General features: G+C 40.2%; 1 protein-coding gene across 3 annotated transcripts in view; it reads right to left on the bottom strand.

Moving 5' to 3' along the window:
• Nucleotides 1-212: 212 nt before the first annotated feature.
• hmgxb3 (HMG box domain containing 3) overlaps nucleotides 213-26864 on the bottom strand; it is a 94379-nt gene continuing 67727 nt past the window's right edge. For 2 of the 3 annotated variants that reach the window (XM_041194113.1, XM_041194114.1), the window contains exons 15-22: nucleotides 25328-25455; nucleotides 24643-24774; nucleotides 20124-20308; nucleotides 18403-18622; nucleotides 16979-17112; nucleotides 10526-10645; nucleotides 2024-2233; nucleotides 213-755 (exon numbers count right to left, since the gene is read on the bottom strand). In XM_041194113.1, the coding sequence (XP_041050047.1) occupies nucleotides 309-755; nucleotides 2024-2233; nucleotides 10526-10645; nucleotides 16979-17112; nucleotides 18403-18622; nucleotides 20124-20308; nucleotides 24643-24774; nucleotides 25328-25455 (1576 nt within the window). In that variant the 3' untranslated portion in view covers nucleotides 213-308. Of the gene's footprint in view, nucleotides 756-2023; nucleotides 2234-5552; nucleotides 5638-10525; nucleotides 10646-16978; nucleotides 17113-18402; nucleotides 18623-20123; nucleotides 20309-24642; nucleotides 24775-25327; nucleotides 25456-26864 lie in introns of those variants that run through there. The other variant, XM_041194115.1, reaches the window with a different exon arrangement.

Here is a 26864-nt window from a genome sequence, read left to right as displayed (position 1 = left end):
TTGTCCATCAAAAACACGTTTTTCATGGAAATTTATAAAAACGTTCAGCAAATCTTCAGAGAAAGCTTTGGCAAGATAGCTCTCTTTTCACCAGTAACAAATATAGACTGCCAAAGTTATCTCTGTGGTAGTATAATTTCAAGTAGAACCCACATCAAAGCTTCTTCAGCCCATGACCACTAATAGATTTTTTTAAAAATGAGGATAAGAAATCACAAACACACAATATTTTTAATTAAATAGAAGTTGTGAATAAATACATTACTTGACAAATCATTTTCCTTAACTAATATTAAGGATCAGTAATGTTATGCCAGCTCCTCAGTTTCACTCTCTGTGTTAAGGTGCGCTATCCCCAGTCTGTACAAACTATCCCGTATCACCACCTCTCCAGGTTGACAGCTCTGCAATACTTCATTGATTTGTTGGTTTACAATGTCTCTGCTGCTGAGGAAGTCAACCAAACGATTGTATAAAAAATAGTAAGTAGCATTTTCAAAAGTGATGGACTTTTGCCGCACATCATGCACTTTGCTGTCTGGAATAGCTTTGAGGAGATTGCTGTATGGTTCAAGTTCACTGCAAAGACTGGCAGAATGGTGTCTTGCTGTTGTGTTATTTTCTGCACTCTGATCTGCATCATGGTATACAATTCTGCGGGCATTAGACTTGGTTATAGGATGTTGAATGTTGCTCTCCGTTACAGCCACATCCATGGTGTAATGTTGATCAAGTAGCTCTGGACAGGATACATGCTGAAAGAAGAATCCAATTTTAAATCCACCAGCAGAATATCTACCATTGGGCTCTGAAATGCCTCCTTTATTACCTATTATTGTACAAAACCAGAAACTCATATGAAGCTTGTTAATGGCACATATCTAGTGATATATTTGGTTCCACTGAAAGGTTTCAGGACTCCTTGAGATTCTCACAGACAAAAAGGTGGGGGGGGGGAAGGAGGCACAGAGGAGGGTGCTGTTGATTGTGTATAATATAGTGCATGGAACCATTCATGGGGTTATTCAGGAAATATCCCCATTTCCCATTTATTCAGTTCAATCCCTGGGCACATGCAAGATTAGCAGCTTTAATTTTCAATACTGCTTTGGTGTTCCAAGTTGTGTCCTTGCAAAGGATAGAAAGAGAGAGAAAAGCCATGGTGCTGCAATCTGCTCAATGTCTAAGGCAATCAGGACCAAAAATGGAATAGAGAGAAAAAAAAACTATATTTACATAGTAATTCTCACATCCTCAGGAGATCCCAAACCAGACAGGCTTTGAAAATATAGTCACCGTTGCATAGGCAAATGTGTCAATCAATTAAAGTGTCAGCCTTGGTTAAGTGGTACCACTCTTGCATCCGAGTCAAAGGTTCAACTCACACTCGAGACTTGAGCACAAAATCTAGACTGACAACATCAATGCAGGACTGAGGGAGCGCTGCACTGTCGGAGAGGGTGTCTTTCAAATGAGACATTAAACCAAAGCCCCATCTGCTCCTTTAGTAAAAAGATCTCACTGCACAAAGGAGTAATTAGAAGGGATGACCAAAAGTTTCATCGAGGAAGTGAGATTTATGAGGGATTAGAGGAGAGAAAGGTGTAAAGCTGGAGGGGTTTTGTGTGAAAATTCCAGAGTATCCAGCTCAAGTGGGGTTGCTAATAGTGGGGCAAAGAAAGGACTCATTCACAAGAGGCCAGATGGAGAGTGGGTTGGAGTTGTGAAGAGAAATTAAACAGATGGAATATATGAGAGATGGAAAGGAAATGCATGGAAAAATTTAAAGCCATGACAATGTATATGAAAAGTTGAAAAATCATAGTTCATACAAATAGTTAACAGGCTAATGAACGTGAAGCAGAAACCATGTCACACTCCCGGGTTAGAAGCTACTTAAACATAGATAAGGATTATATTTAAATTATATTTAAACAAACATAATTCACTGGTTCTCAGGCCATGTGTTACAAAATGCATTAACTTTCAGCTAACTACAGTAAAAAGCAGATGCAATACAAACCTTTGGTGGCTCCAGCGGATCTGAAAAACAGCCTTGTTTATGTCCCCATATTTGTCCAGCAATTTCAGGGTACCGCACATCTGCATTTAATGCAACATGTGGAGCCATGTCAACCACATATACAGGGGGCCAGTAGCGTGAAGATACCAGGAGGTCAACATGATCACGTGCAGATTCTTTTCTTACAAGATACTTTGATCCACAAACAACCTGGTCACAAAATTTGGGAACTTTATTTTGCAGCAAATGATAATCAGCAATGCTAAATTCAGCAATTTGAAAAATGGAATGAAACGAACTTGCAGTGACAACACCTTTCACAACCTTAAGATATCCCAAAGCACTTCACAATGAAGTTCTATTGAATTGCAGTCAATGATGCAGAGAAATGCAGCAGCCTATTTTCAAACAGTAATAAGATAAATGGTCACATAATCTGTTTTAGTAATATTGGTTGAGGGGTAAATGTTGGCCAGTATACCAGGAAACTAAAATCATAAGATCATGAGTTCTAAGCTCCACTGCAGGTCAATCCAAATTGACCCCTTACAGCAGTAGTGAGTTGAAAGCACGTTCTTTATACAAGGTGTTAAACCAAGCCCTGTTGGCCTAGGCAAACGGACGTTAATAAAAAGCCCTTGGCTCTACTGGCAGAACAGCAAAGAGTTCTCCCAATGCCCTGGTCAACATTTATCTTTCAATGCACACCATCAAAGTACTGACCCTAACGTCACTATTTTTGAGAGCTAGCTGTGTGCAAATTAACTGTCATGTTAGTCTACAAGTAATTATAAGGTGCTGGCTGTGAAGAGTTTGAAGACATCCTATGGGTGTGAAAGGCATTTCATAAACACTAATTTGTTATTTTTAAGTTTTCCAATCAATTTAGGTTAAAAGTTACAGGTATTCCATTAAAAGAAAGGAATTCTACACAAGTATTCTGACAATTAGCTTTGTATTTGAACAAAGGGCCTTGATGGGAACATAAGACTTAGGAGGGGTAGGCCATATAGCCCTTCAAGCCTACTCTACCATTTGATAAGATCACAGCTGATCTGATTGTGGTCTCAACTCCACTTTCCTGTCTGCATCCCCATAACCCTTGACTCACCTATCAAAAAATCTATCTAACTCAGCCTCCACTGCTTTCTGGGGAAAATAATTCTATAAATTAATGGCTGTCTGAGAAAAAAAAATCTCTTCATCCCTGTCGCAAAAGGGAGACTTTAATGGTAAACTGTATCCCCTAGCTCTAGTCTCCCTTACAAGATGAAACTTCCACCCAGTATCCATTCTATCAAGTCCCCTCAGGATTATATGGTTCAATAAGATAATCTCTCATTCTTCTAAATTCCAGTGGTTATAAGCCCAACTTGTTCACCCTTTCTTCATAAGATAAGCCCTTCATCCCAGAAATGAGTCAAGTAAACCTTCTCTGAACTGCTACTAACACATTTATATCCTTTTTCAAATAAGTCTACCAAAACTGTACACAGTATTCCAGATGTGGTCTCATCTAGACCCTGTACAGCTGCAATAAAACTTCCCTACTTTTATATTCCATTCCCCTTGCAATAAACATCAACATTCCATTTGCCTTCCTAAGCACTTGCTGTACCTGCGTACTAACTTTTCGTGATTCATGTACCAGGACACCTAAATCTCTCTGTACCACCGAGTTCTGCAATCTGTTTCCATTTAAATAGTATATTGCTTTTGTATACTTTCTGCCAAAATGGACAAGTTCCCATTTTCCCACATTATACTCCATCTGCCAAATTTTTGCCCACTCGCTTTACCTGTCTATATCCTTTTGTAGGCTCTCTACCTCCTCTTGACAACTTACTTTCTTACCTACCTTGGGTGTCATTGGCAAATTTATACATTCCGTCTCCTCATCCAAGTCATTGATATAGGTTGTAAATAGCCGAGGCCCCAACACTAATCCCTGTGGCACTCCATTAGCTACAGCTAAACACGAAAATGACAGTATTACCGTGACTCGTTGCTTCCTGTTAGCTAACTAATCCCTATCCATACTAATATGATACCTTCTACACCATGAGCTCTTAATTTGTGTAGCAACCTTCGATGTGACATCTTACCAAATGCCTTTTGGAAATTCAAATATACCACACCTACAGGTTCCCTATTATGCTTGTTACTTCCTCAAAGAACTCTAATAAATTAGTTGAGCACTATTTCCCTTTTGTAAAACCATGCTGATTCTGCCTGATCCCACTAAGTATCCTGCTATAACCTTCTTAATAATGGATTCAAGCAATTTCCCTATGACAGGTGTTAGGCTAAGTGGTCTATAGTTTCCTGCTTTCTGTCTTCCTCCTTTCCTGAATAAAGGTATTACATTTGCTATTTTCCAATCCACTGGGGCCCTCCCAGAATCTAAGTAATTTTGGAAGTTTAGAATCAAATGCCTCTACCATCTCTGTAGCCAGTTATTTTAATACCCTAGGATGCAGGCTTTAGGTGTAATAGTTTTGCAAGTACTTTTTCCCTGATGATTGTAAGTTCCTCTCTCCCCTTCACCTCTTGGTTTTCAAGTATATTTGGGAAGTTTTCCAAGTCCCTTAACACTCCCTTATTGTAAATGCTTGAACCCAATTCCATTTCTATGGTATAAACTGGATAGGATGTCCACTGTGTTTTAAAAGGGTACTTACTACCAGAACTCACTCAAATCGCCAAAATCAAGAGAACTGTTAATTAATCCCTTTGTAATTACAGGACAGAAATGTGGATCCCCTAGGCACTTATTCCAAAGAAATTAATATGGTGGAAAATGTTCTAAACAAAGTGGCCCAGGTCTCAAGAGAGTGAGTTTACTGAGTCATTCTTCCACCTGTAAGGACTTTTTAAAATTCAGATTCTGGGAGCTCAGCATCCAAAAAGTGACTCCTGATGCATAATCTACTCAAACTGATTTCTATAGGGTGTCAGCAGACTTGTAGAATTGGTTTTAGTAACTCCAATAAGGCAAGAACACACCAGGGGGGCTTAGTGAAAAATAGGTCTTCCTCACTGCTGGTTTATATTGACGCAAGCTCTGTTGTCTCATCTGATAGGAACAGGAGCAGGCCATTCAGCTCCTCAACTTGACCTGTCATTCAGATGATGGCTGTCTGTACCTCAAATCCAGTTACCGGTCCCTGCCTTTTCTCCATATCTCTTGATACCCTTACCCAACAAAATCTGTCTGTCTTGGTGTAAAAGGTTGTGTCAACTGAAATTTCTACCATTTGTACAACTGAACCAATCATCTTCTCTTTTGAATTCCAACTTCCAAGAGTTAACAGCCAACAGTCCATTAAAATTTTGCTTAATTATTGTGCAATAGGTTTTAATAATTTGTATAAATAAAACCTAAATCCCTTTGATCCTCCGCAGCTGAGTCTCTCAACATTAAGAAAATATTCTAACTTTTCTAAAGAATATGAAAGCACCAAAGTGACGTACAACAAGGAGATCCCCTTATAATGCACTCACTCCTTAAGACTGCTGATCAATGGGACTGGTCTGTTTAAAGACTGAGAACCTTTCCTCTGTTCCATTCCCCAAAGAACTCTTCCAGGGCTTTGTCATGTTTTTAGCAAATTCTAAAAGACAGAAAAGAGCCTACAATAATCCTCTGCTGCCCATTCATAATTTCTAAACATATTTCTGTAAAAGTGGACAAGGTTATGTTCTCATTGATCATTACTGTGAAACAGGGTAACATTCAACTTCATTAACCATGCATTTCCTTTGACCTAAATGGTGTGCTCTAGTGTCAAAGAAACCATTGTGATTTCGCTTAAATTCAACAGTACTTTGCACATTTTTTGCATTTGTATTTTAAATGCTAAAATTATAATCCTAGAAGAAAACAAGTGAAGGTCTTTTCATAAAAGCAAATTCCCACAGAATGCAGTCACATGGCTTTCTGTTAATTTCCGACAGCATTCATGTTAAATGGAGCAGACATGAAATGCTGGATCAAAATAAAAGCAAAAAAACTGCGGATGGTGGAAATCCAAAAACAAAAATAAAAATACCTGAAAAAACTTTCTATTTTTACTTAGTTCTGTTGAAGAGTCATACGGATTTGAAACGTTAACTGTGTTCCTCTCCGCAGATGCTGCCAGACCTGCTGAGTTTTTCCAGGTATTTTTATTTTTGTTTTGAAATGTTGGGTCACTCAACTAAAGGTGGAAATTTAGATTACAACTCAACTACTGTTTCACCACCGCAGTGCACATACTTAGATGATGCAGATGCACCAAGGAAAAGAGCAACACAACATTCTGAGAATGATTGCAAATGATTTTTCAAATCTCAGCTGTGCCATACTCTTTAGTAACCAAGTGCTTCACTAAGGAAAAAGTGAAGGAGAGGAAATAGAGTAATGGCTATTCAATGCCACTCTCATTTACCTTACCAAGGCAACTGAAGTACTGCGTCTAGGCAAGGGAATGATATTTGGGCTAAGTGAAAACAAATGGGAAATTTGGCCTATGTGACATACTTTGCAAAAGCAAAATACTGTAAATGCTGGAAATCTGAAATTAAAAACCGAAAATACTGGAAAAAGTCAGGCCTGACAGCGTCTGTGGAAAGAGAAACAGAGTTATTATTTCAGGTCTGATTCTCTCTCTCCACAGATGCTGCCAGACCTGCTGAGTATTTCCAGCACATACTATTTTCATGCCATACTTTGTCATGGATATGGGCCAATTTCTGTAATTTCCCCAAAGTTAATTCCAGATCTTGGTGCAACTAGGTAAAGACTCACTTCTCCGGGTGGGGCAGAGGGGTATAATGAAAATAAAATTCAATCTTATCTGCTCAGACTTACCTTTGGGAATAAATCCAAGGCCACCACTGGTACACACATGAAAGCAGGTTATTTGAAGTGCTGTATGTTTCAGCAAAGGAGAACTAAGCAAAACTTTAAAATAAAGCAAAGAAAATCCTGCACCAAAACACCACCCTCAAATTATGGCTAGTCTCTATAGAGCTAAAGAACATTCTGCAAATACAGCTGTTTATGATTCAGAGCTGCAATGTTTCCAGATTAAAGTTATTTGAGGCAAACGAAATTACATGGACATAACATAAGAAATATGAGCATGAGCAGGACATATGAGTCCTCGAGCCTGTTCAACTATTAAGTAGAATCATGGCTAATCTTCAACCATTTGCTCCACCAATTCCAATATCTTATTATATCAGTCTTGCATATACTCAACAACTGAGCATCCTAAGTCCTCTGGGGTAGAGAACTCCAAAAATTAACAACTCTGAGTGAAGTAATCTCTCATCTCAATCCAAAATGTTCAACAGCTTATTCTGAGGTTGCCCTCCCTCCCACCACTAGCCTTAGCCTCTCCAGCCAGGGGAAACAGCCTCTCAACATCTACCTTGTTAGACTCTCAGAATTTTGTATGTTTCAGTACAATCACCTCTCATTCTAAATTCTAGAAATTAATCTAGTGAATCTATGTTTTTTAAATTCATTCATGGGATGTGGGTGTTGCCAGCATTTATTATCCATTACTAATTGCCCTTGAGAAGATGGCAGTGAGCCCCTCTTTAAAGTAGGCATATCATTCCTTAGGGGCAGAGATCAAATCTGTACAGTGATCCTGGTGTGATCTCACCAAAGCAGTGTACAATTGTGGCAAGACTTCCCTTACTTTTATACTCCAAACACCTTGTAATATAGGCCAACGTACCACTTGCCTTCCTAGCTGCTTGCTGTACTGCATGTTTACTTTCTGTGCTTGTGTACAAGGACACCCAAATCCCTCTGAACACAAACATTTAATAGTTCCTCACTATTTAAAAATGTTTTGTTTCTCACCATCTAAAATATTGTTTTTCCATTCTTCCTAGCAAAGTGAATAGCCTCACACTGCTCCACATTATACTCCATTTGCCCCCTAAATTACCACTCATGCAACTGTCTATATCACTTTGCAGATTAGTGTCTTGCTCACAGCTTTGTACTGTTGCCACACTTGGATACATTATTGGTCTCTTCAACTAAGTTATTAATATAGATTGTAAATAGCTGAGGCTCTACCACTGATCTTTTGGCACACTACCAGTAACAGCCTGCCGAACTAAAAATTACTATTCATTTTGTTTTCTGTCTTTTAACCAAACCTATATTCATGCTTCCCCAACCCCAGGTGAGCTTATCTTGTGTAGCAATCTTTTGTATGACACCTTATCAAATGTCTTTTGAAAATCCAAATATACAACACACCACTGTCCTGATCAAAGGTTACAGGCCTGAAATGTTAACTGTTTCTCACTTCACAGGTGTTGCCAAACCTGCTGAGTATTAACAGCACTTGTTGTTTTTATGCCATCCACTGGTTCCCCTAGCTACATCCTCAAAAAACTAAGAAAATTGTTAAACGTGATTTCCCTCGCCTAAAAACGATGTTGATTCTGCCTAATCACATTATGATCATGATATGCCCTTTTACCATGTTCCTAAAATATATTCTAGCATTTTCCCAACTAGTGATACCAAGCTAACTGCCTTGTAGTTCCCTGTTTTCTTTCCCTTTTTTGAATAGCAATGTTATTTGTTCATTCCATTCTACTAGGACTGATCTAAAATCCAGGGAAGTTTGGAAGGTTAAAGCCAAAGCATTCACTATTTCTGCAGCTACCTCACATAGAACTCCAGGATGCAGGTCATCAGACCCAGGGAATTTGTTGGCTTTAAATCCCAATATGTTCTCCAGTACATTTTCTATTCTAATATTCCTCAGCCATATTAGATTCCTTGCTCTCTACTATTTCTGGTATGATTTTGTATCTTGTGTTCAACACCATCCAGGACAAAGCAGCCCTCTTGAACGGCACTCCATCCACCAATTTAGACATTCACTTCCTCCACTATTGATGCACAGGGGCAGCAGTTTGTACCCTATACAAGATGCAGTGCAGCAACTCACCAAGGCTCCTTCGACAGCTCCTTCCAAACTTGCAACCCCTACCACCTAGAAGGGCAAGGGCAGCAGATACATGGAACACCACCACCTGCAAATTCCCCTCCAAGCTGCACACCATTCTGACTAGGAACTATATCGCCATTCCTGCACTGTCACAGTCTCAATATCTAGAACTTCCTCCCTAACAGCACTGAGGGTGTACCTACACCATAGGATGTAGTGGTTCAAGAAGGGCGCTCACCAATACCTTCTCAAGGACAATTAGGGATGGGAAATAAAAGCTCTCTTTGCTGGTGACACCCACATCCCATGAATGACTTAAAAAAGAAACTATGAAGACAGATATGAAATATTTGTTTAACATCTCTGTCATTTCCTTATTCTTATTTTATTTTCTCTTGTCTCAGCCTCTGAGCCCAAGTTTATTTTTGCTACTTTCTTTTTACAAACTTGTAGAACCTCTTAGGATCTGTTTTTATATTTCTTGCTAGTTTACTACTACTACTCTTATATTTTCTTTCTCTATTAACTATTTGATATTCTTTGCTGGATTCTAAAACTCTCCCAACCCTCAGACTTACTAACTTTCTTAGCAATATTCGAAGTGCCTTCTTTTAAGCTCTTTACCTCATTAGTTAGCCACACATAGATCAAATCTTCCCTGGCGTTTTTATTTCAAAATTGAATGTATGTTTGTTCAGAATTATGAAATATTTCTTCACCTGTTTTTCATTGTTCATTTACCATCATATCTTTACATCTGATTTTCCAATCTACCTTACCCAATTTGACACTCACATCTATGTAATTAGCTTCATTTAAGTTTAAGACTTTAGTTTCGGACCTAAGTATGTCACTTTTGAATTTAATGTGAAACTCTGCTATAATAAGATTGCTCTTTCCCAGAGGATCCTTTTCTAATGAACTCTATCTCATTCAAGACAAAACCTAAAATAGCCTGTTCCTTGGTTGGTTCCACAACATATTGCCACTAGGAAACAAAGTGTGAGTGCAAGACCTCACACAATATTCCAACTATGTGTTTATTAAAATTTTATATACACGTTAGCTATTGGCTTGTACATTCTATACCTTGTTATAAAATCTAGAATTCCTTCCTTTTTTTTTACAAAAAAAGAGCAAGCCCAAGCAACAAGAGATACTGGCTTTATTATCCTGTGGAACTGTAACCACAAAACCCTCTGATTTTCCACAGTACCTAGTATTAGCTATACATCTAAAGCATATGATTCATCACCAAACGATTTAAGTTCCTATCACAAGCCCAACTGCACTTGTGTCTCCTCTCCACAACAAAGGGAATTCTACATAAAGGTAATTCAGCAACTGGGGATTAGACAGGCATAACTGTCAATGGAACATTCCCAACTGAGGGGATACTGGTTGGAATGTCTGAAACCAACTTAGGTTTAAGATGGAAGATTGCGAGTTAAATAAAAGTTAATATTTAAAGTTATTTTAATAGCTATATTTCAATGACAAATAGGAATGTTTGCTTTCTAATACACCTTACCTGATGTAGACACAATTTATATACTTTTCCTCCTGTCACATCACATGGAGGTTGAATCTGTGAAGTTGATCCATCTAGCACGTAGGAATATAAAGCGAATAATGAAGATGACAGATGTTCCTGCAAAATATGTACCAGGGAAACATGACAAAGGGAAGTCAAAGCATATTTATCAGCTGTTTGGCACAAACAAGCTACATTCTGAAAACATTCAGGCAAAGAGTCAAAGAACATCAATTTTTAGGCTCAACTCTGGTGTGCTTTTAAATCAAGGCTGTTTCTCTCCCCAACCCGCCCAATTTTCTCCATCCTCTCCTGACCAGGTTGTCTCTTGCTGGGATTTGGGTCCATAGGTACTAGATACAGCTTTCAACCATGGAAATCACCAGAATTAGAACCAATCCATTCCTCTCCTTATATCCCCATTGATGCACCATCCAGCTGATATCAGGATAGCAAGGATCTTGACTGTTACTGCCTTAGCCAGCAAACAATGTGACTAATTGTAGTGCCCAGCCAAGACAAACTTAACAAGTATAGAAAAGCCATCAACCTTGCAGCACTTCATATCTGTATGGCTTTGTTTTTACAAAGGGCAGAATTTTTGCCCATCAGGTCATGGGGAGCTGCGAATGAAGTTACAGAACTGATACTGATGTTAATGTTAAAATGTTTTTCAAAAATCTAAAAAGAAATTGCCAAAATCAGAGAACATTCAAGTGATCACACAAGTTCCAGTGCAACGCACCAATTATACAAATGTAGGGTTCGGGTGAGATATAACATCCTTACGATCATGTTTTACTGATAGTCCTAATAACCGAAAACATGTAATATCACACCAAAATCTACACAGCATCCTCTCTATAACATACCCTGTCTTCAAATCTCCATCACTCCATTGTTGTGTAATTTAGAACAAAAATAACTTATATTTATATAACACTTTTAATGTAATGAATAGTCCAAGATGCTTCACAGAAGCATTGTAAGACAAAATATGAAGCCAAGCCACAAAGGGGGATATTAGGTCAGATGACCAAAAGCTATGTCAAAGTGGTAGGTTTTAAGGAGTGTCTTAAAGGAGGAAAGTGACGGTAAGAAGCAGGGAAGAGTAGGGAAGGAATTCCAGAGCTTGTAGCATAGGCAACTGAAGGCACAGCTTCAGTGCTGCAGCAATTAAAATTGCGGTTCCATAAGAGGCCTGAATTCAAGAAGGACAGCTATATCAGAGAGTTGTTGAGCTGGTGGAGATTAAAGAAGTTAAGGAGGGACGAAGCCATGGAGGGATTTATAAACAAGGATGAGAATTTTAAAATCAAGACACTGCTTGACTGGGAACCAATCTAAGTCAGTGAGCTCAGGGGTGATAGGGGGACGGGACTTGGTGCAAGTTAAGACATAGGCAGCAGAGTTTTGGGCGACCTTAAGTTCATGAAGGGTAGAAAGTGGAAGACCAGCAAGGAGAGTATTGGGACAGTGCAGTTTAGGTGTAACAAAGGCATCAATGAGGGTTTCAGCAGCAAATAAACTGAGAAAGGGGCAGAGTTACAGTGGTGGAAGTAGATAGTCTTAATGATGGCAGGAATTTGAGGTCAGAAGCTTATTTCCGGAAAAAATGTGAACAGACTGGCTTAATCTCAGACTGTTGCCAGGGGGAGGGAGGAAGTTAGTAGCTATGGCGCTGAATTTGGAGAGTGGACCAGAAATAAAGGCTTCAGTCATCCCAATATCTAATTAGAGGAAGTTTCTGGTCATCCAGTCTCAGATGTTGGAATAACAGTCTGATAATTTAGCAACAGTAGCGTCATCAACAAAGGTGAGATAGAGCTGGGTGCAGTCAGCATACATGTAAAAACTAACTGTGCCTTCAGATGATGTCACTGAAGGGCAGCATGTAGATGAGAAATAGGAGGGGGGTCAAGGATAGATCCTTGGGGAACAACAGAGGTAACAGCACGAAAGCATGAAGAGAAAGAATTGCAAGTGATTCTCTAGCTGTGATTAGGTAGATAAGAACGAAACCAAGTGAGAGTAGTCCCACCAACTGAATGACCTTGTTGGAGGATAGTGTGGTCAACTGCGTCAAAGGCTAGAGACAGGTTGAAAAGGACAAGGAGGGAAAGTTTACCTTTATCACAGTAACACTTTGTTAAGTAACTCTCAAGGACAATTAGGGATGGGCAATAAATGCTGGCCCAGCTAGCAAAGTCAACATCCCGTGAACGAATAAAAAAATACTATTTGTGACTTTGATAAGATCTATTTCGGTACTGTGGCAGGTGCGGAAACCTGATTGGAGGGATTCAAACATTGATGTCTGGGAAAAGACAGTAATGGATTTGGGTGGCGACAATACACTTAGGGATTTTGGAAAGGAAAGAGAGGATGGAGATGGTGCAGCAGTTTGCATGGACAGTGGGGTCAAGGGTTGGTTTTTTTGATGGGGTGATGATGACAGATTTAAAGGAGAGAGGTACAATGCCTGAAGAGAGAAACATTTACAATATCAGCTAACATGGGAGTTAGGAGGAGAAGCTGGGTGATTAGCAGTTTAGTGGGAGTAGGATTGACGGATCAGGAGGTGGGTCGCATGGAGAAGATGAGTTCAGAGAGGGTATGAGGTAAGGTAGAGAAGAACTAGAGAAAGATGCGAGTTCAGGGCTAAGGCAGTGGAATGCATTACAGGAAATTTGACCGGATGGGCAGGTGGAAGGGAGGGGCGTGGCAGAATTAGCCGACTGGTTTATCTTGATCTTAGTGACAAAAATGAGCTCCTCATGCTTACTGTTGAAGATAAGAATGGAGGAGACATGGAAGAGGGGCTTAGGAAGATGATTTGCAGAGAATAGAAGGGGGCTGTCTTTGCATTCCAGGATGGTCCAGAAATAGTGAGTAGTTTTAGCAGATGAGGGCAGAACCAGATAGTGTTTTAACTGATCTAGCCAGATCAAGCATGCATCATTAAACCAGTCATCTGTCTATGCTTTCAAGGCTGCATCCCTTGGACTTAAGGGAGCAGAGATGAGGGCCATACCAGGGAAACAGCCAGGGTAACACAGAGTAATGGTTTTATTAGGGTAAACAGGAAATAGGAAAGAGATGGTGATAAGGGAACATATGTTAATGCCCAACAATACAAGTAAAGCTATAGTGGCCTTTTGGTAGATCGTTGCTGGAAGCAGACAGGAGTTCTGCAAATATCACTGCTTTTTTAGAATGACATATTCCCAGCTGATTGCATTGTAGATAGCTTAATGTAAAACCTAACATTGGTTAACAACTGAAATTTTTTGGCAACCTTCACCAAACAGATGTGAAGTGCTAGCTGGATTACAAGGATCAGAGTTGAAGTTCACAATGCACTGGAACAGATTGTGGGAGACAACAGTCCAGCTTAAATTTCCCCTTCACAACTGGCAAAACCATGTAGAACTCTCTTGAGCTGTTTGGAAGCTAGATGGTACAAGTTTGAAAAGGACACGAGGAAGGAAGTCTTCACAGTCTGATAGTTAATTTCAATGTTGTAAAATACAAAATACTCAGCAATTACTCTACCCAGCCTATGACTACAGAAACAGTATTGGAATCAGTCAGAAAATTATCCTGGTTAACAAAAAGAGAATTACCTGGAAAAACTCAGCAGGTCTAGCAGCATCGGCGGAGAAGAGTTGACGTTTCGAGTCCTCATGACTCTGAGGACTCGAAACGTCAACTCTTTTCTTCTCCGCCGATGCTGCCAGACCTGCTGAGTTTTTCCAGATAATTCTGTTTTTGTTTTGGATTTCCAGCATTCGCAGTTTTTTGTTTTTATCCTGGTTAACCGTTTGGGTTATTACCACAGTGTGCAACAAAATCAATATTTTTGGATAGAAATGTTAGGCTATTTCAATCTATTACTTCCTTCAATCCTTAAAAGAGAAACCTCAGCAATTTTAGCAAATTATCTTATAGAACTGAATATCAGGAAACAGTAAACCTCACAGATAGTGATTTTGAAATGAAAAAGTTAAAACTTGGGTTATGATTAAATGATACAAGAGAAATTGTTCATTGTGGTCTATAAAACTTCTTTTTTTTATAATAGGAACAGGATCTTATCCAATTTTTATTTTACATATGAAGATTTACGAAGTCATTGGGCAGAACTTGCTGCCTACCGGGCGGCCTGGCCTAATCTCTGGCGGGCGGGGAGCCAATCCCCGCCGGAAAAGTGGGCCCCGCCACCATTTTACGTGGACGGGCCAATTAAGGCCCATCCAGTGTGACGTCCGGTGGGAGGTGTTATGTGCTTCCTGTGCGGGCTGGTGGGGGGGGGGGGGGAGAGATTCCCCAAAATTCCCCTTAAGGTTGGACGGGCAGGTCCTTTAATTATTTCAACGATCCTGTCAATGGCCTCAATTGGCCATTGACAGGTCGGCGGACTCGCAGCTGATTTTGCTGTGCCCCCGCCTTCCTGAAAATTTAAATATGGCGGGATGACATTGGGGGTTGCGCCCTATGTCATCCCGCATCATTTTATGCGTTGGCGAGCGGGCCCTGCCCCCTGCTCGCCAACGGCAAAGTTCTGCCAATTAATTCTCACAAGGATTATCAGAATACAGCAACCTATAAAGCATGTTCTGTGGAGAAATTAAGATGAAATTACATTGACCAAAAGAGAGCCTTTTTTTAATGTTATGAATACTTGAGGACCAGAAATGTACGTTTGGCTCAAATGTGAAAGTGCCATGAAATGCCACTTGGTCAGGCAAGCATGTAATGCTTCAGAAGAAGAAAATGTTGAACAATGCCAAACACTAGTTAGGCCACAGCTGGAGTAGTGTGTGCAGTTTTGGTTGCCACACTATAGTAAGGATGTGATTGCACTCGAGAGCTTGCCAAGGAGATTCACCAGGATGTTGCCTGGGCTGGAGTGTTTCAGCTATGAAGAGAGACTGGATAGGCTAGGGTTGTTTTCCTTAGAACAGAGGAGGCTGAGGGGGGACTTGATAGAGGTATTCAAAATTATGAGAGGCATAGATAGGGTAGATAGGAAGAAACTTTTCCCCTTAGCAGAGGTGTCAATAACCAAGGGGCATAGATTTAAGGTAAGGGCCAGGAGATTTACAGAGTATTTGAGGAAAAATATTTTCACCCAGAGGGTGGTTGGAATCTGGGACACTGCCTTACGGGGTGATAGAAGCAGGAACCCTCACAATATTTTAAAAGTGTTTAGATGAGCACTTGAAACACCATAGCATACAGGTCTATGGGCCAAGTGCTGGAAAATGGGATTAGAATGGCTGGCACGGACATAATGGGCTGAAGAACCTGTTTCTGTGCTGTATAACAATAAGACTCTAAGGATTGGCTTATTGAGCTTCTCCCTCCATCTGATCTTACAGGGAGTATGTTTACTAGAATGATACCTGAAATCCAAAGGTTGAATTATGAGGAGATTTTATACAAGCAAACATTGTACACCCTGCAATTTAGAAGATTAGTGGGTGATTTGATTGGTGTTTTCAAGATATTAAGGGGAACAGATAAGGTAGATAGCCAAAACTATTTCCGTTGGTTAAAAATAGGGACTGGAAAAAAAATCCCTTAACAAAATCTGAGATTTTAACCAGAAATAAACCTGCCTTTAAAGATCCGTACATTATGATTACATCAAGGCTTGCAGCATTAATTATTCCAAAACAGAAATATTCCTCCCAAAACCTACTAACATTATTAAATGTGGCCAGAATGCTATGTCGCTCCAATCCTGAAGTTTAAAGAATTAGAATCAGGGAATTAGTGTCAAAATATGTCATGTTCTCAATGATTAATAATCCGATATAGCACAAAGTCAGTGAAGGCAATTTACAGAATCACAGAGTGCAGAAGAGGCTCTTTGGCCCATTGAGTCTGCACCAACACATGAGAAACACCTGACCTCCCTACCTAATCCCATTTACCAGCACTTGGCCCATAGCCTTGAATGTTATGACGTGCCAAGAGCTCATCCAGGTACTTTTTAAAGGATATGAGGCAACCTGCCTCTACCACCCTCCCAGGCAGCACATTCCAAGCCGACACCACCCTCTGGGTAAAAAAGTTTTTCCTCCTGCCCCTCATCTTGAACTTGTGTCCCCTCATAACTGACCCTTCAACCACGGGGAACAGCTGCTCCCTATCCACCCTGTCCATGCCCCTCATAAACTTGTACACCTTGCAGGGCTTGACCCTACTTCAGGGATTCAACTTGAATGCACTAAATAGTACATCATTTGAAGTATTCAAAATTAAACTGCACAAATTCCCTACTCTGCATGGGGCAGCAAGGTACTAGTTTAAAGTCAAAACTATTTAGGCTAGAATGCACTCTGGAGCAGGATACGAATGGAGGGGAGGGGTGGTGGATAGAGGTGAGCTGTATAGGCTGAATCTTTGTTTCATGTTTTTTGTTTTGTACCGACGACTTACCTTGGAGTCACTGGGATGAAATGGAATGTCACATGACACTAGCAAGTTTTTTAGTTCAGCTTCACTGTAGGAGTTGAGCTCCTCTGGTTTGAAAACCTCATCGTGTAACAGTCTCACCAACATTCTTGGATTTCCTGTTGAAAGCAGGAATGGCATGTAATTCATTCTGGGTCAATAACACAAATAAGTCTCTATGATCTGTAAGATGATGTGAAATATCTATATTTCAAAGAATTTGTCTACCTTTAATTCTTTTCTTTTAAAAAAGATAAATTAAATTATGATTAGCATCTTTAGACCATACTAGTGCTACAGATATTGTAGAAGTGATAAACTTTTTGACAAGTGGTGCAGGTCATGGTTGACAACAACAAGAATTGGTATTTACATAGCTCCTATAACGTAGCAAAATATCCAATGAAGATTGAGACCCTGTGAACTCCATGGGATGAATTTTATGGGCCTTCAGCAGGTGTGCTTCCAGTGGGAAGGTGCACAAAATGGGATGGGTGCCCATCCCACCACCTTCCCACTCACCTCTGAGCTCACTCCTATAATACAGTGGCTAGGCAAGCGCCATAATAAAATGGCAAATTAAGGGTTAGTTAGGTTTGGTATCATGCACATTGACCCTAATAATATGTTGCCCGTGCCAACTGTGTTATGGCCCACACAATAATACATTTGGCCTGGGCAGCCCCCCTTAGATTGAACACCCCCCTTCCTTCCTACCAGCTCCCTCTCTTAAACCAACCCCCTCCCCTCCACTGCCCTTTCCTTAATGCACCCAAACCCTCCAAGCCCAAGGCCTCGTGCTTACTTGCTCCGGGGACCCAAGGCCTTGGGCTCATCTCTTCAACTGCAGTCCCAACTGATGCCTTCCTGGCGCTGCTGGGACTAATGAAGCTGCATCTCCAGAGAGCAGGACTTGCACCTCAGTGAGGGGCGGAAGTCCTACTTAGCCCTTGTTAATGAGCCCTGCAGTGCTTTATTGCTGTGGGGCTGTTTGGTATAGAGTTGGCTGGCTTCACACCAACATGGTTTCCAGAGGGGATGGGGGGGGGGGCCGCGCCCCACAACCCCCCTACCACACCCACCCCTGGAATTATTCCACCCCATATAGCTGATATATAATATTAAAATGAGAGATTAATGCTTGTATCATAATCAAAAAACCATTATCTAGCAATGATCCATGGTTGTTACTTTGGATTAATAACTGTATACTGACTATTAGCAAAAATCAATTAATGGTGGCTGCTAGGAATATATTATGACTCTTTCTCTAATTTTTGCTCCACCTAATGCAGAAAGGAAATCAGGAAATCCTGAGCCTCTGGTCAGTGCTTCCTTGTTGTCCATGCATCAAGATCAGGGACTCGTGTAGAAACACTACACTTAAACACACAAAAATTGTGTCTTACCAGCAACTGGCTGTGGCTGAGGGTTTTTATCTTTCTCACTATTAACCACGACAGATGCCCTCAGGAGTGGCGGAATGAATGGAGCAATTATGGAGGCATCAAATTTTGTGATGGGGATACTGGATGGAAATACTGCTTGTTCTATGGCTTCATTCTCCATTGTGGACCAAAAATCCTCCACGTTTACTTCATCTGAGGTAGGAAAATCGGGCCATGTAAACTGGAAAAGAATGTCAGAAAAGGATAAAGGCACACATGAAAAGGCAATGCAGTGTACTTGGTTAATGCTGCATGCTGTGCATTCCCAACATGTTGAATTCATTTGCTGCATCAGCAAAAAAAACATTAAAGTTCACTGAGAGCCACATAAGGGGTTACGCCATAATTCAGAGCATAAATGCACACCTACTGCTACTGAGGTGTACAAGATCAGGAAGATATTTGGTTTAATCCCCAATGTGTGCTATTTTGGTTGATGTCAGGCCAGAGTAAGGTAATTGGTCTCAGTTCCTAAGCAATTAGGTCGGGGAAAATGAGATAGCAGCTAGCGTCGCCACTCCAGAGCATCACCAAAATGTGGCTATCAGATGAATAACGGATTTATCTCAGTTGTGATGTGATCTACCTGCCTGCACATTAAGCTTGGGATTTGTATAAAGCAAAACTACATTAACAGTAAGGCAAAATATGTATAAGGAAGGCACTCAGTAGAGCCCACACCTCTGCCACACTGTGTTGACTCAAAATTGTTACAATTACACAGTTCTTTCTCGAGGCTTTTCCTTGCCTGGTTGATGCTCTGTAACTACAAAATTGAAAAAAGAAATCTTTGAGATGGCTTCAGGCCGCATCCAACAACCTGCTCTGAAAATGCTGCTCATATTTTGATAGCTTGAGAGAAATTCCACCATAACAGAGGTGACAATTGACAACATTCTAAATAAAACAACCCACACCATTCTAAAACAAAATATCTCCCAAAGTTAATGGATCCTTTAAAGAATTCCAGGATGTAGATCCGCTTCTTTGGTATAAAACTAATCAGTTCTTCCTTAGGCTGTACCCTATCTGTGTACCAAGTTTTGTTAAAATCCATCGATTGGTTTTTGTTTACAAACAGACTAACAACAGGGGTGAAAACGTTATCTCTGTCCACCTTCAGTGGCTGGTAAAAATGAGAATGAGATATTATGTATCGGGAAGAGGGCATAAATTAACAACAATCACAGGACCAATGCTCCTGCTATAAATAAATGGTCCCTGATGAAATTAATAGCATTTTCCTCCTGCACTGATACTCAATCATTTTGTCACTGCAGCTGATATGCTTTCCTCTAGCTTCTGGAACTTGCGAATTTGGACTGTGACAGAGTAAAAGACCGGAATTTTGAAAGTTAAGGTACTTCTGACTTGGCAGGTTCATATTGCTTCTGCAAAAAGAAGTGTTTTACAGTCAAATCTGGAGGCATCAAAAAAAAAATCAGTTGATCAATCGGTCAATAAAATCTCATGCAAATCATATCATTTAGGTAACAGATACCCAGGAATAATTGCTTGATAATAATCTGGGTATGGGCTTTAGATGACTGCAAACCAAGCAGAGGCAGTTAATCATTTAAGTGGAACACAAAGACAAGCTGGCTCATCCAATTGAGCAGGCTACGCAGGTAATCAAAAACTTGTAAAGTCCGATTGATCAAGTCACTAATTTTTAAACATACCTCAACATTTTTCAGTGCAAGAATATTCTCAGGGCTTCTCTGTGCTACCTCCAGCTTAGGTGCTACTCCACAGATCCCACAAATCATGTCATTGTAGTCACGGATGGTGAGGGACTCGAACGCCCAATAACCATTCCACAGAAGCTCTTGAAGCTGATTTAGCTGCTCATCAGACAAGATCTTCTCTGCAAAATAAGTGAGTCCACATATTAGACAACAGCATGAAGTTTCAGTTGGGGGGGCAAAAGGTCAGCGTGAGGCTGGTGGGGTGAACCTACTGCTTATTCTGAATCATCGATGTAGGGCCCAAGCCATTTTAACTCCCAAGCCTCATCAATGTCACAAGTTTCAACTCCTGCCCAAACCTGGCAGGAATGACCTGGACGTTTAGCAGCATAAGAAAGTGAGCAAGGCAGGACGCCACCAACATGGATCTGCAGAAGTATTTCCTAAATGTTAGGTAAGTTTTAGGGTGGGGCGAGGGAGGCAAAGGGGGAAGACAAGACAGGTAAGTTTTTTTTTATTAACATGAGCCTTGGCTATAATATCCTCAGTGATTGGAAAGCTCAACGGAGTATATCAATGACTAGAATGCAGCAATCCAATGATTTTCTCCTAGATTCTTCCATCTCTTTATATGTTTGTCTGTAACCTACAGTGAAACATGAGAACTTTTTATAATTTAAAAAATAATTAAAATCACTCCATTTTAGGATTTGACTAAATGAAGCTTTTCCATTGCTCAAATCTTTGCAAATGCTGACCGGAATTCTCTTATTCTTTTCAGAATTAAATCTTAAACTGTTAACTGCGACTCTATAAGCACATTTTTCTAAATTTCCTTTTCAGTGCTGGAAAGTGCATTTACCCCATGTTCAAACAGCTGTCTCTTAGTTAAAGCAGCTAATCTATCAATACCACGTGTTAAATTGAGGTTGGAGAAAAATACCAAAGTCTTAATACCAGGCATGCAAGCTCATGTCTTTTTGCTGTTAGATTGTCTTGCTTCTGTTAGATCATGCATATAACACTTAGCTATGCTGAATTCCTATTCTGCAACCTCATCCCATGGTTAACCCAAATATAATTGGGGGATTGAATCAAATCACAGCTTTTTTAAAAAACATTTTTTAAAACCCTTCAAAATACTGAGTTGACTGTGATATGTTTGGTGGGATGTCATGAGATTGTGAAAGGCTATATAACTACAAAACTCAGGGCCATAAGGATAAGATAGTCACTGAAAATCCAATAGCGAACGCAGGAGAAACCTCTACCCAGACAGTGGTTAAAATATGGAACTTGGAGATACTGAGGCAAATGGCATTGATGCATTTAAGGGAAGCTAGGTAAGCCCATGAGGGAGAAAGGAATAAAAGGGCATGTTGATAGGGGATGAGGCCCAAGTGGGCATAAACACTGGTAGAGATCATTTGGGCCCAGTGGCTTTCTGTGCTGTAGACCCAATGCAACACACAGCAGTTATGTGTTAAATGTAGCTCAAAAGCTTTCCATTTGGCTGTTAGCTGGAAACATTGCTTATGAACTAGTCATGTAGGAAATTTAATTTAAGTGCATCAATTGATAATATCTGTCTTGGTCAAATACAGGATAGTATTAGATTTTTAAATATGGGATGAAAAATTCAACATTATTTTAAGCAAATACATTGTTTTAAAAGAAATGGCTTTAAACAGCGATCAGAAGTACTTTTGTGCTTTTTAAAAATACTGTATCGGTGTTTTGATAATGAATGATGTCAATGCCGAAGAATAGAATACTTCTCTGTACACTTTGTTTCGATATCAATATGCCCAATTCACAAGGTTCAGATCCAGAACAAAACTCCCTCAGTTCTAACAATTTGTCCAAAACTCAGATTAACACAACCTAAATGCAGCCAGGCCTTTCCATTTCCAAATCAGCTATCTTTGTAATCCATCTATAAGAGATTTCAAATATACTGTTAACTTAAGGATGATTGATCATTATATCCCGTCACCAATTCTGAAATGGATTGATTTAAAAGCAGAGAAGGAAAAGGGGATGAGGGAAAAAAGAATAAATTCAATGCAATAATTTACACAATTTGTAAAAATTGATGCAGAGAGAACCAAAGATTTGATCAGGAATAAAATCAAGCAGTTATTATGGCTAGGAAGAAAACAGCTCAGCTTGTTGGACTGCTACTACAGATTTCTCCTCATCTTCTAGTCACACACGAGAAACATTCACTTTGGCTAAATTAAAAGTGCAACTACTTGTGGTAGTTACAGCTCTCTTCTTTCAACTTGAGTCCATCAGCCCAGCGGTTCTCAAACTGCAGTTTCAGGGGTTCCGCACTGCAGTGTTGGTCTTACAAGTAGGCAATTTCTCAGGATACCATGGTCAGGCGTAAACAAGTGAGTGGCGTCAGAAGGTGTACTCTGCTCCCTCACCCCATGTTCCTGTTCTTGTTCTATTCCTCCATCATTGCTCTGCTCCCCCCTTGCACCCTTACTGCTTTCTCAGTCCTCTTCTCTCCTCCTCTCCATTCTTCTGCCAATAGACAGACTCTGAAGTGTGAAACAGGCACATCCACACCACCTGATTCCTGTAAGCAAATGTTTGTTTTCTTAAAAAACTATCAAAATATGCTATGCAGCACTTTCTTATGACTAATATATAGTGTTGTGATTTAGATGAGAGATCCCCCATCATTACTAATCCATTTGAAAATGGGGTCCTTCAACCAAAAAAATTTGAGAACCACTGCATTAGCCTTTACATTTATATAACCTCACAACATTGAAGTTACATGTAAAGCCATCATTTTATTTACAAAAATAAATTTATTTTCATTGTTCATCAACATTATTCTGACCTGCAAATTATCTGCACATCCCCATCAATTTACAAAGAACAAGGAAAAGTACAGCACAGGAACAGGCCCTTCGGCCCTCCAAGCCTGCGCCGATCATATTGCCCGTCAACTAAAACATTTTGCACTTCTGGGGTCCGTATCCCTCTATTCCCATCCTATTCATGTATTTGTCAAGCTGCCTCTTAAACACCACTAACGTACCTGCTTCCACCACCTCCTCTGGCAGCGAATTCCAGACACTCACCACCGTCTGCGTAAAAAACTTGCCCCGCACATCGTTTTCTCCTCTCACCTTAAATCTATGTCCCCTAGTAATTGACTCCTCCACCCTGGGAAAAAGCTTCTGACTATCTCTCTGTCCATGCCACTCATAATTTTGTTAACTTCTATCAAGTCGCCCCTCAATCTCCGTCGCTCTAGTGAGAACAATCCGAGTTTCTCCAACCTCTCCTCATAGCTAATAACCTCCAGACCAGGCAGCATCCTGGTAAACCTCCTCTGCACCCTCTCCAACGCCTCCATATCCTTCTGGTAATGTGGTGACCAGAATTACAGGCAATATTCCAAGTGTGGCCTAACCAAGGTTCTATACAGCTGCAGCATGACTTCCCAGCTTTTATACTCAATACCCCTGCTAATGAAGGCAAGCATGCCACATGTGTTCCTGACTACCTTATCCACCTGCGTTGTCACTTTCAGTGACCTGTGGACCTGTACACCCAGATCCCTCTGCCCGTCAATGCACTTAAGGGTTCTGCCATTTACTGTATAATTCCTGCCTGTATTAAACCTTCCAAAATGCATTGCCTCGCATTTTTCCGGATTAAACTCCATCTGCCATTTCTCCGCCCAAGTCTCCAACCAATCTATATCCCGTTGTACCTTTTGACAACCCTCTTCACTATCTGCAACTCCTCCAAACTTAGTGTCGTCTGCAAACTTACTAATTAGCCCAGTTACATTTTCCTCCAAATCATTTATGTATACTACAAACAGCAAAGGTCCCAGCACCGATCCCTGTGGAACTCCATTAGTCACAACTCTCCATTCAGAAAAGCACCCTTCCACTGTTACCCTTTGTCTTCTATGACCAAGCCAATTCTGTATTCATCTTGCCATCTCACCTCTGATCCCGTGCGACTTTACCTTCTGTACCAGTCTGCCATGAGGGACCTTGTCAAAGGTCTTACTGAAATCCATGTATATAACATCCACTGCCCTTCCATCGTCGAACATCTTTGTCACTTCCTCGAAAAACTCAATCAAGTTAGTGAGACACGACCTCCCCTTCACAAAACCATGCTGCCTCTCACTAATACGCCCATTTGCTTCCAATATTGAACATACAAGCATTAGAACTACTATCATACTTTCAATTTAACTGTTCAAAAAGATTTCACAACAAATCTTATCCAGGAACTCCAAACAAAAATAGTGGGCAGCCCAAGTGTTCTGAAAATTAAAGTGAAAGTAACTACATAAAATAAAGGGATATAGCTCACAAAACATCTCAAAGCAGAAAAATAGTACCACAGGATTGCAATGCTGCAACTTAAAATAAGATAATAAATCAGATATCCAGAGTCTCCTGGCTACCTTTCAATAATAGAATCAAGGCCACCTGAAGCCAACCTGCACAAAAACTATTAAACCTACCTGTGAATTTTTGAACAGAGTTCAGTATGGGAGTGGTCACATCCCTTGGATCTTCCCCAAGCTTGATGTGGTTTCTTATTTTGAACAGCAAGTCCAAACTGACCAAAAGCTTGTTTCCAATATTAAATAAACCTAGAAAAGCAAGTATTAATTACTAGAATTCTTGAATTCTCTAAAATTTATTGAAAAACAACAGACATTTGCCTCTGAAAATTGCTAGATTTTAAGAATTATAGCAATGAGAAATTGTGCATGACTAGTCTAGAAGTACAAACTAAAAAGGTTTTTTTTATTCACTCATAGTTTAAAAGCCTGTCCACCGTGCTAGTTATACGTTTTTTAAATATTCATTCATGGGATATGGGCATCGCTGGCTAGGCCAGCATTTATTACCCATCCCTAATTACTTTTGAAAAGGTGCTGGTGAGCACCTTTCTTGAACTGCTGCAGTCCATGTGCTGTAGGTACACCCACAGTGGTGTTAAGGAAGGAGTTCCAGGATTTTGACCCAGCGACAGTAAAGGAACAGCAATATAATTCCAAGTCAAGATGGTGCGTGCCTTGGAGGGGAACTTCCAGTGAGTGCATCAAAAGTAATGAAATATGGATTGAGTGATAATGACATTGAACTGTCTATGCTGCTGTTCACTGACTCCAGGTGCAGCATTAAGGGTACGGTTCATACCTGAGCTGATGTCCATGAAGTTATGAAGCGCGAGACAGTGGGGATTCAAGCAGATTTTCGCCTGAACTATAACCACCTGGAACTGGCTTTCTGTCAACAGCCAGCATTCCTCAGGGCCAGCTACTGAGCTAGAACAAAAAGAAAAATGCATCATCAGCAATGTGACGTTCCATTCTATTTGTATTTGTAAGGTTAAGCAATAAAATTAGGATTTAGGAAATCACAGCACAGGAATGATCAGGATTGAAAATATCTGTTGGGTGAGGTATGTTGGGAATTGTGTTTCTTTTCCCAGTATTCCCTACAGCTCAAACCACTTACTAATGTTTTGGCACAACAAGGCTGTATGCAACAGGCTCCTATATTAACTGTACATGAAATAAATTCATTTCAAAGGGACAGTGTTTTATTTACTTCTGCGGCATAGAAATTGATAGCCATTAATTAAAAGAATTGTTTTGTGTGTTTTTGGAGCACAGGAGCGGTTTTATTACTTTGCACTTAACTCTTCAGTTTAATTATGAGTTGTTAACTTATTATAAGCCCATTAATGCCTGCACATTTCTCAACTGGTTGCTAAATCCGGGCAACTATCCCATTGATTTCCTCCTCTCCATTAGAAGGATCTTGCCATTTCCTCATTGTGCCCCCAACAACATTGCTGAAGTTATGGTGAAGAACCTCAGATATAAAACTGCCTTAGGACTCTAACAAGGCGGGATTGACATTCCAGTGTGCTACATTGGCAAAACGTAATGTGATTTTAAACTCAGGTACCAATGAGATAGCATAAATGATCTTGAGTTTGACAATTTGCCACCCCAAAAATTTGTGTCAACTTATGTAGAAAATTGTACTGTAGCTTGTAGACCTGGCCTCTCTAGCTCAGATCTCAACTGCTCAGTATTATGTATGGACTCCAGGTCAGAAGCCATTTACCCCTCTGCATATACATACCATGGGAGCACTGACTAATGTAAAGAGGACAGAACCTCTCTCTTTGCTCCCCACCCCCACCATCATCAAGGGAAAATTTTCAAAAGAGGCCCCTGGGACATTCTTTCTCATCCACCCCAGCCACTTGCTGATTCAGTGATTGGAAAGCAAGGAAACCTGAAGAAAATATGCTTAAATGAAAAGCAAGGGTGGATAGAGAGAAATTGATGTACATTTTGTGGGAAGTGACAGGGGAACCTAACCTTATGTATTTGGTACACGACACACAAATCTGTGCTCTTGATGAGCCCCAAATTAACTTCCTGCATTCTTTTTGAATCACATTATAGGAACTGAGTACAGTTAAATGAAAAATGCAGTACAAACTAGCAGCTGAACACTAAGGACTACATCCAAAAGTGCTCAGCAAAAGTAAAACGCTCCCACTGGACAGAGTTCAACAAAAGTGCATATAAATATACAATATGGTAGGCATCCAGACACATCACAAAGCTGAAACTGAAGTAGAGAAATGAACCTTAATAGCCTCAACACTGCCCTAAACACTGAATAGCAAGGATACTGCCATCTATTGGTGTAT

This window comes from Carcharodon carcharias, chromosome 8 (genome assembly GCF_017639515.1).
Source record: "Carcharodon carcharias isolate sCarCar2 chromosome 8, sCarCar2.pri, whole genome shotgun sequence".
NCBI lineage: Eukaryota > Metazoa > Chordata > Chondrichthyes > Lamniformes > Lamnidae > Carcharodon > Carcharodon carcharias.
The sequence above is the reverse complement of the archived record's forward strand: the minus strand, read 5'-3'. Positions and strand labels throughout refer to the sequence as shown.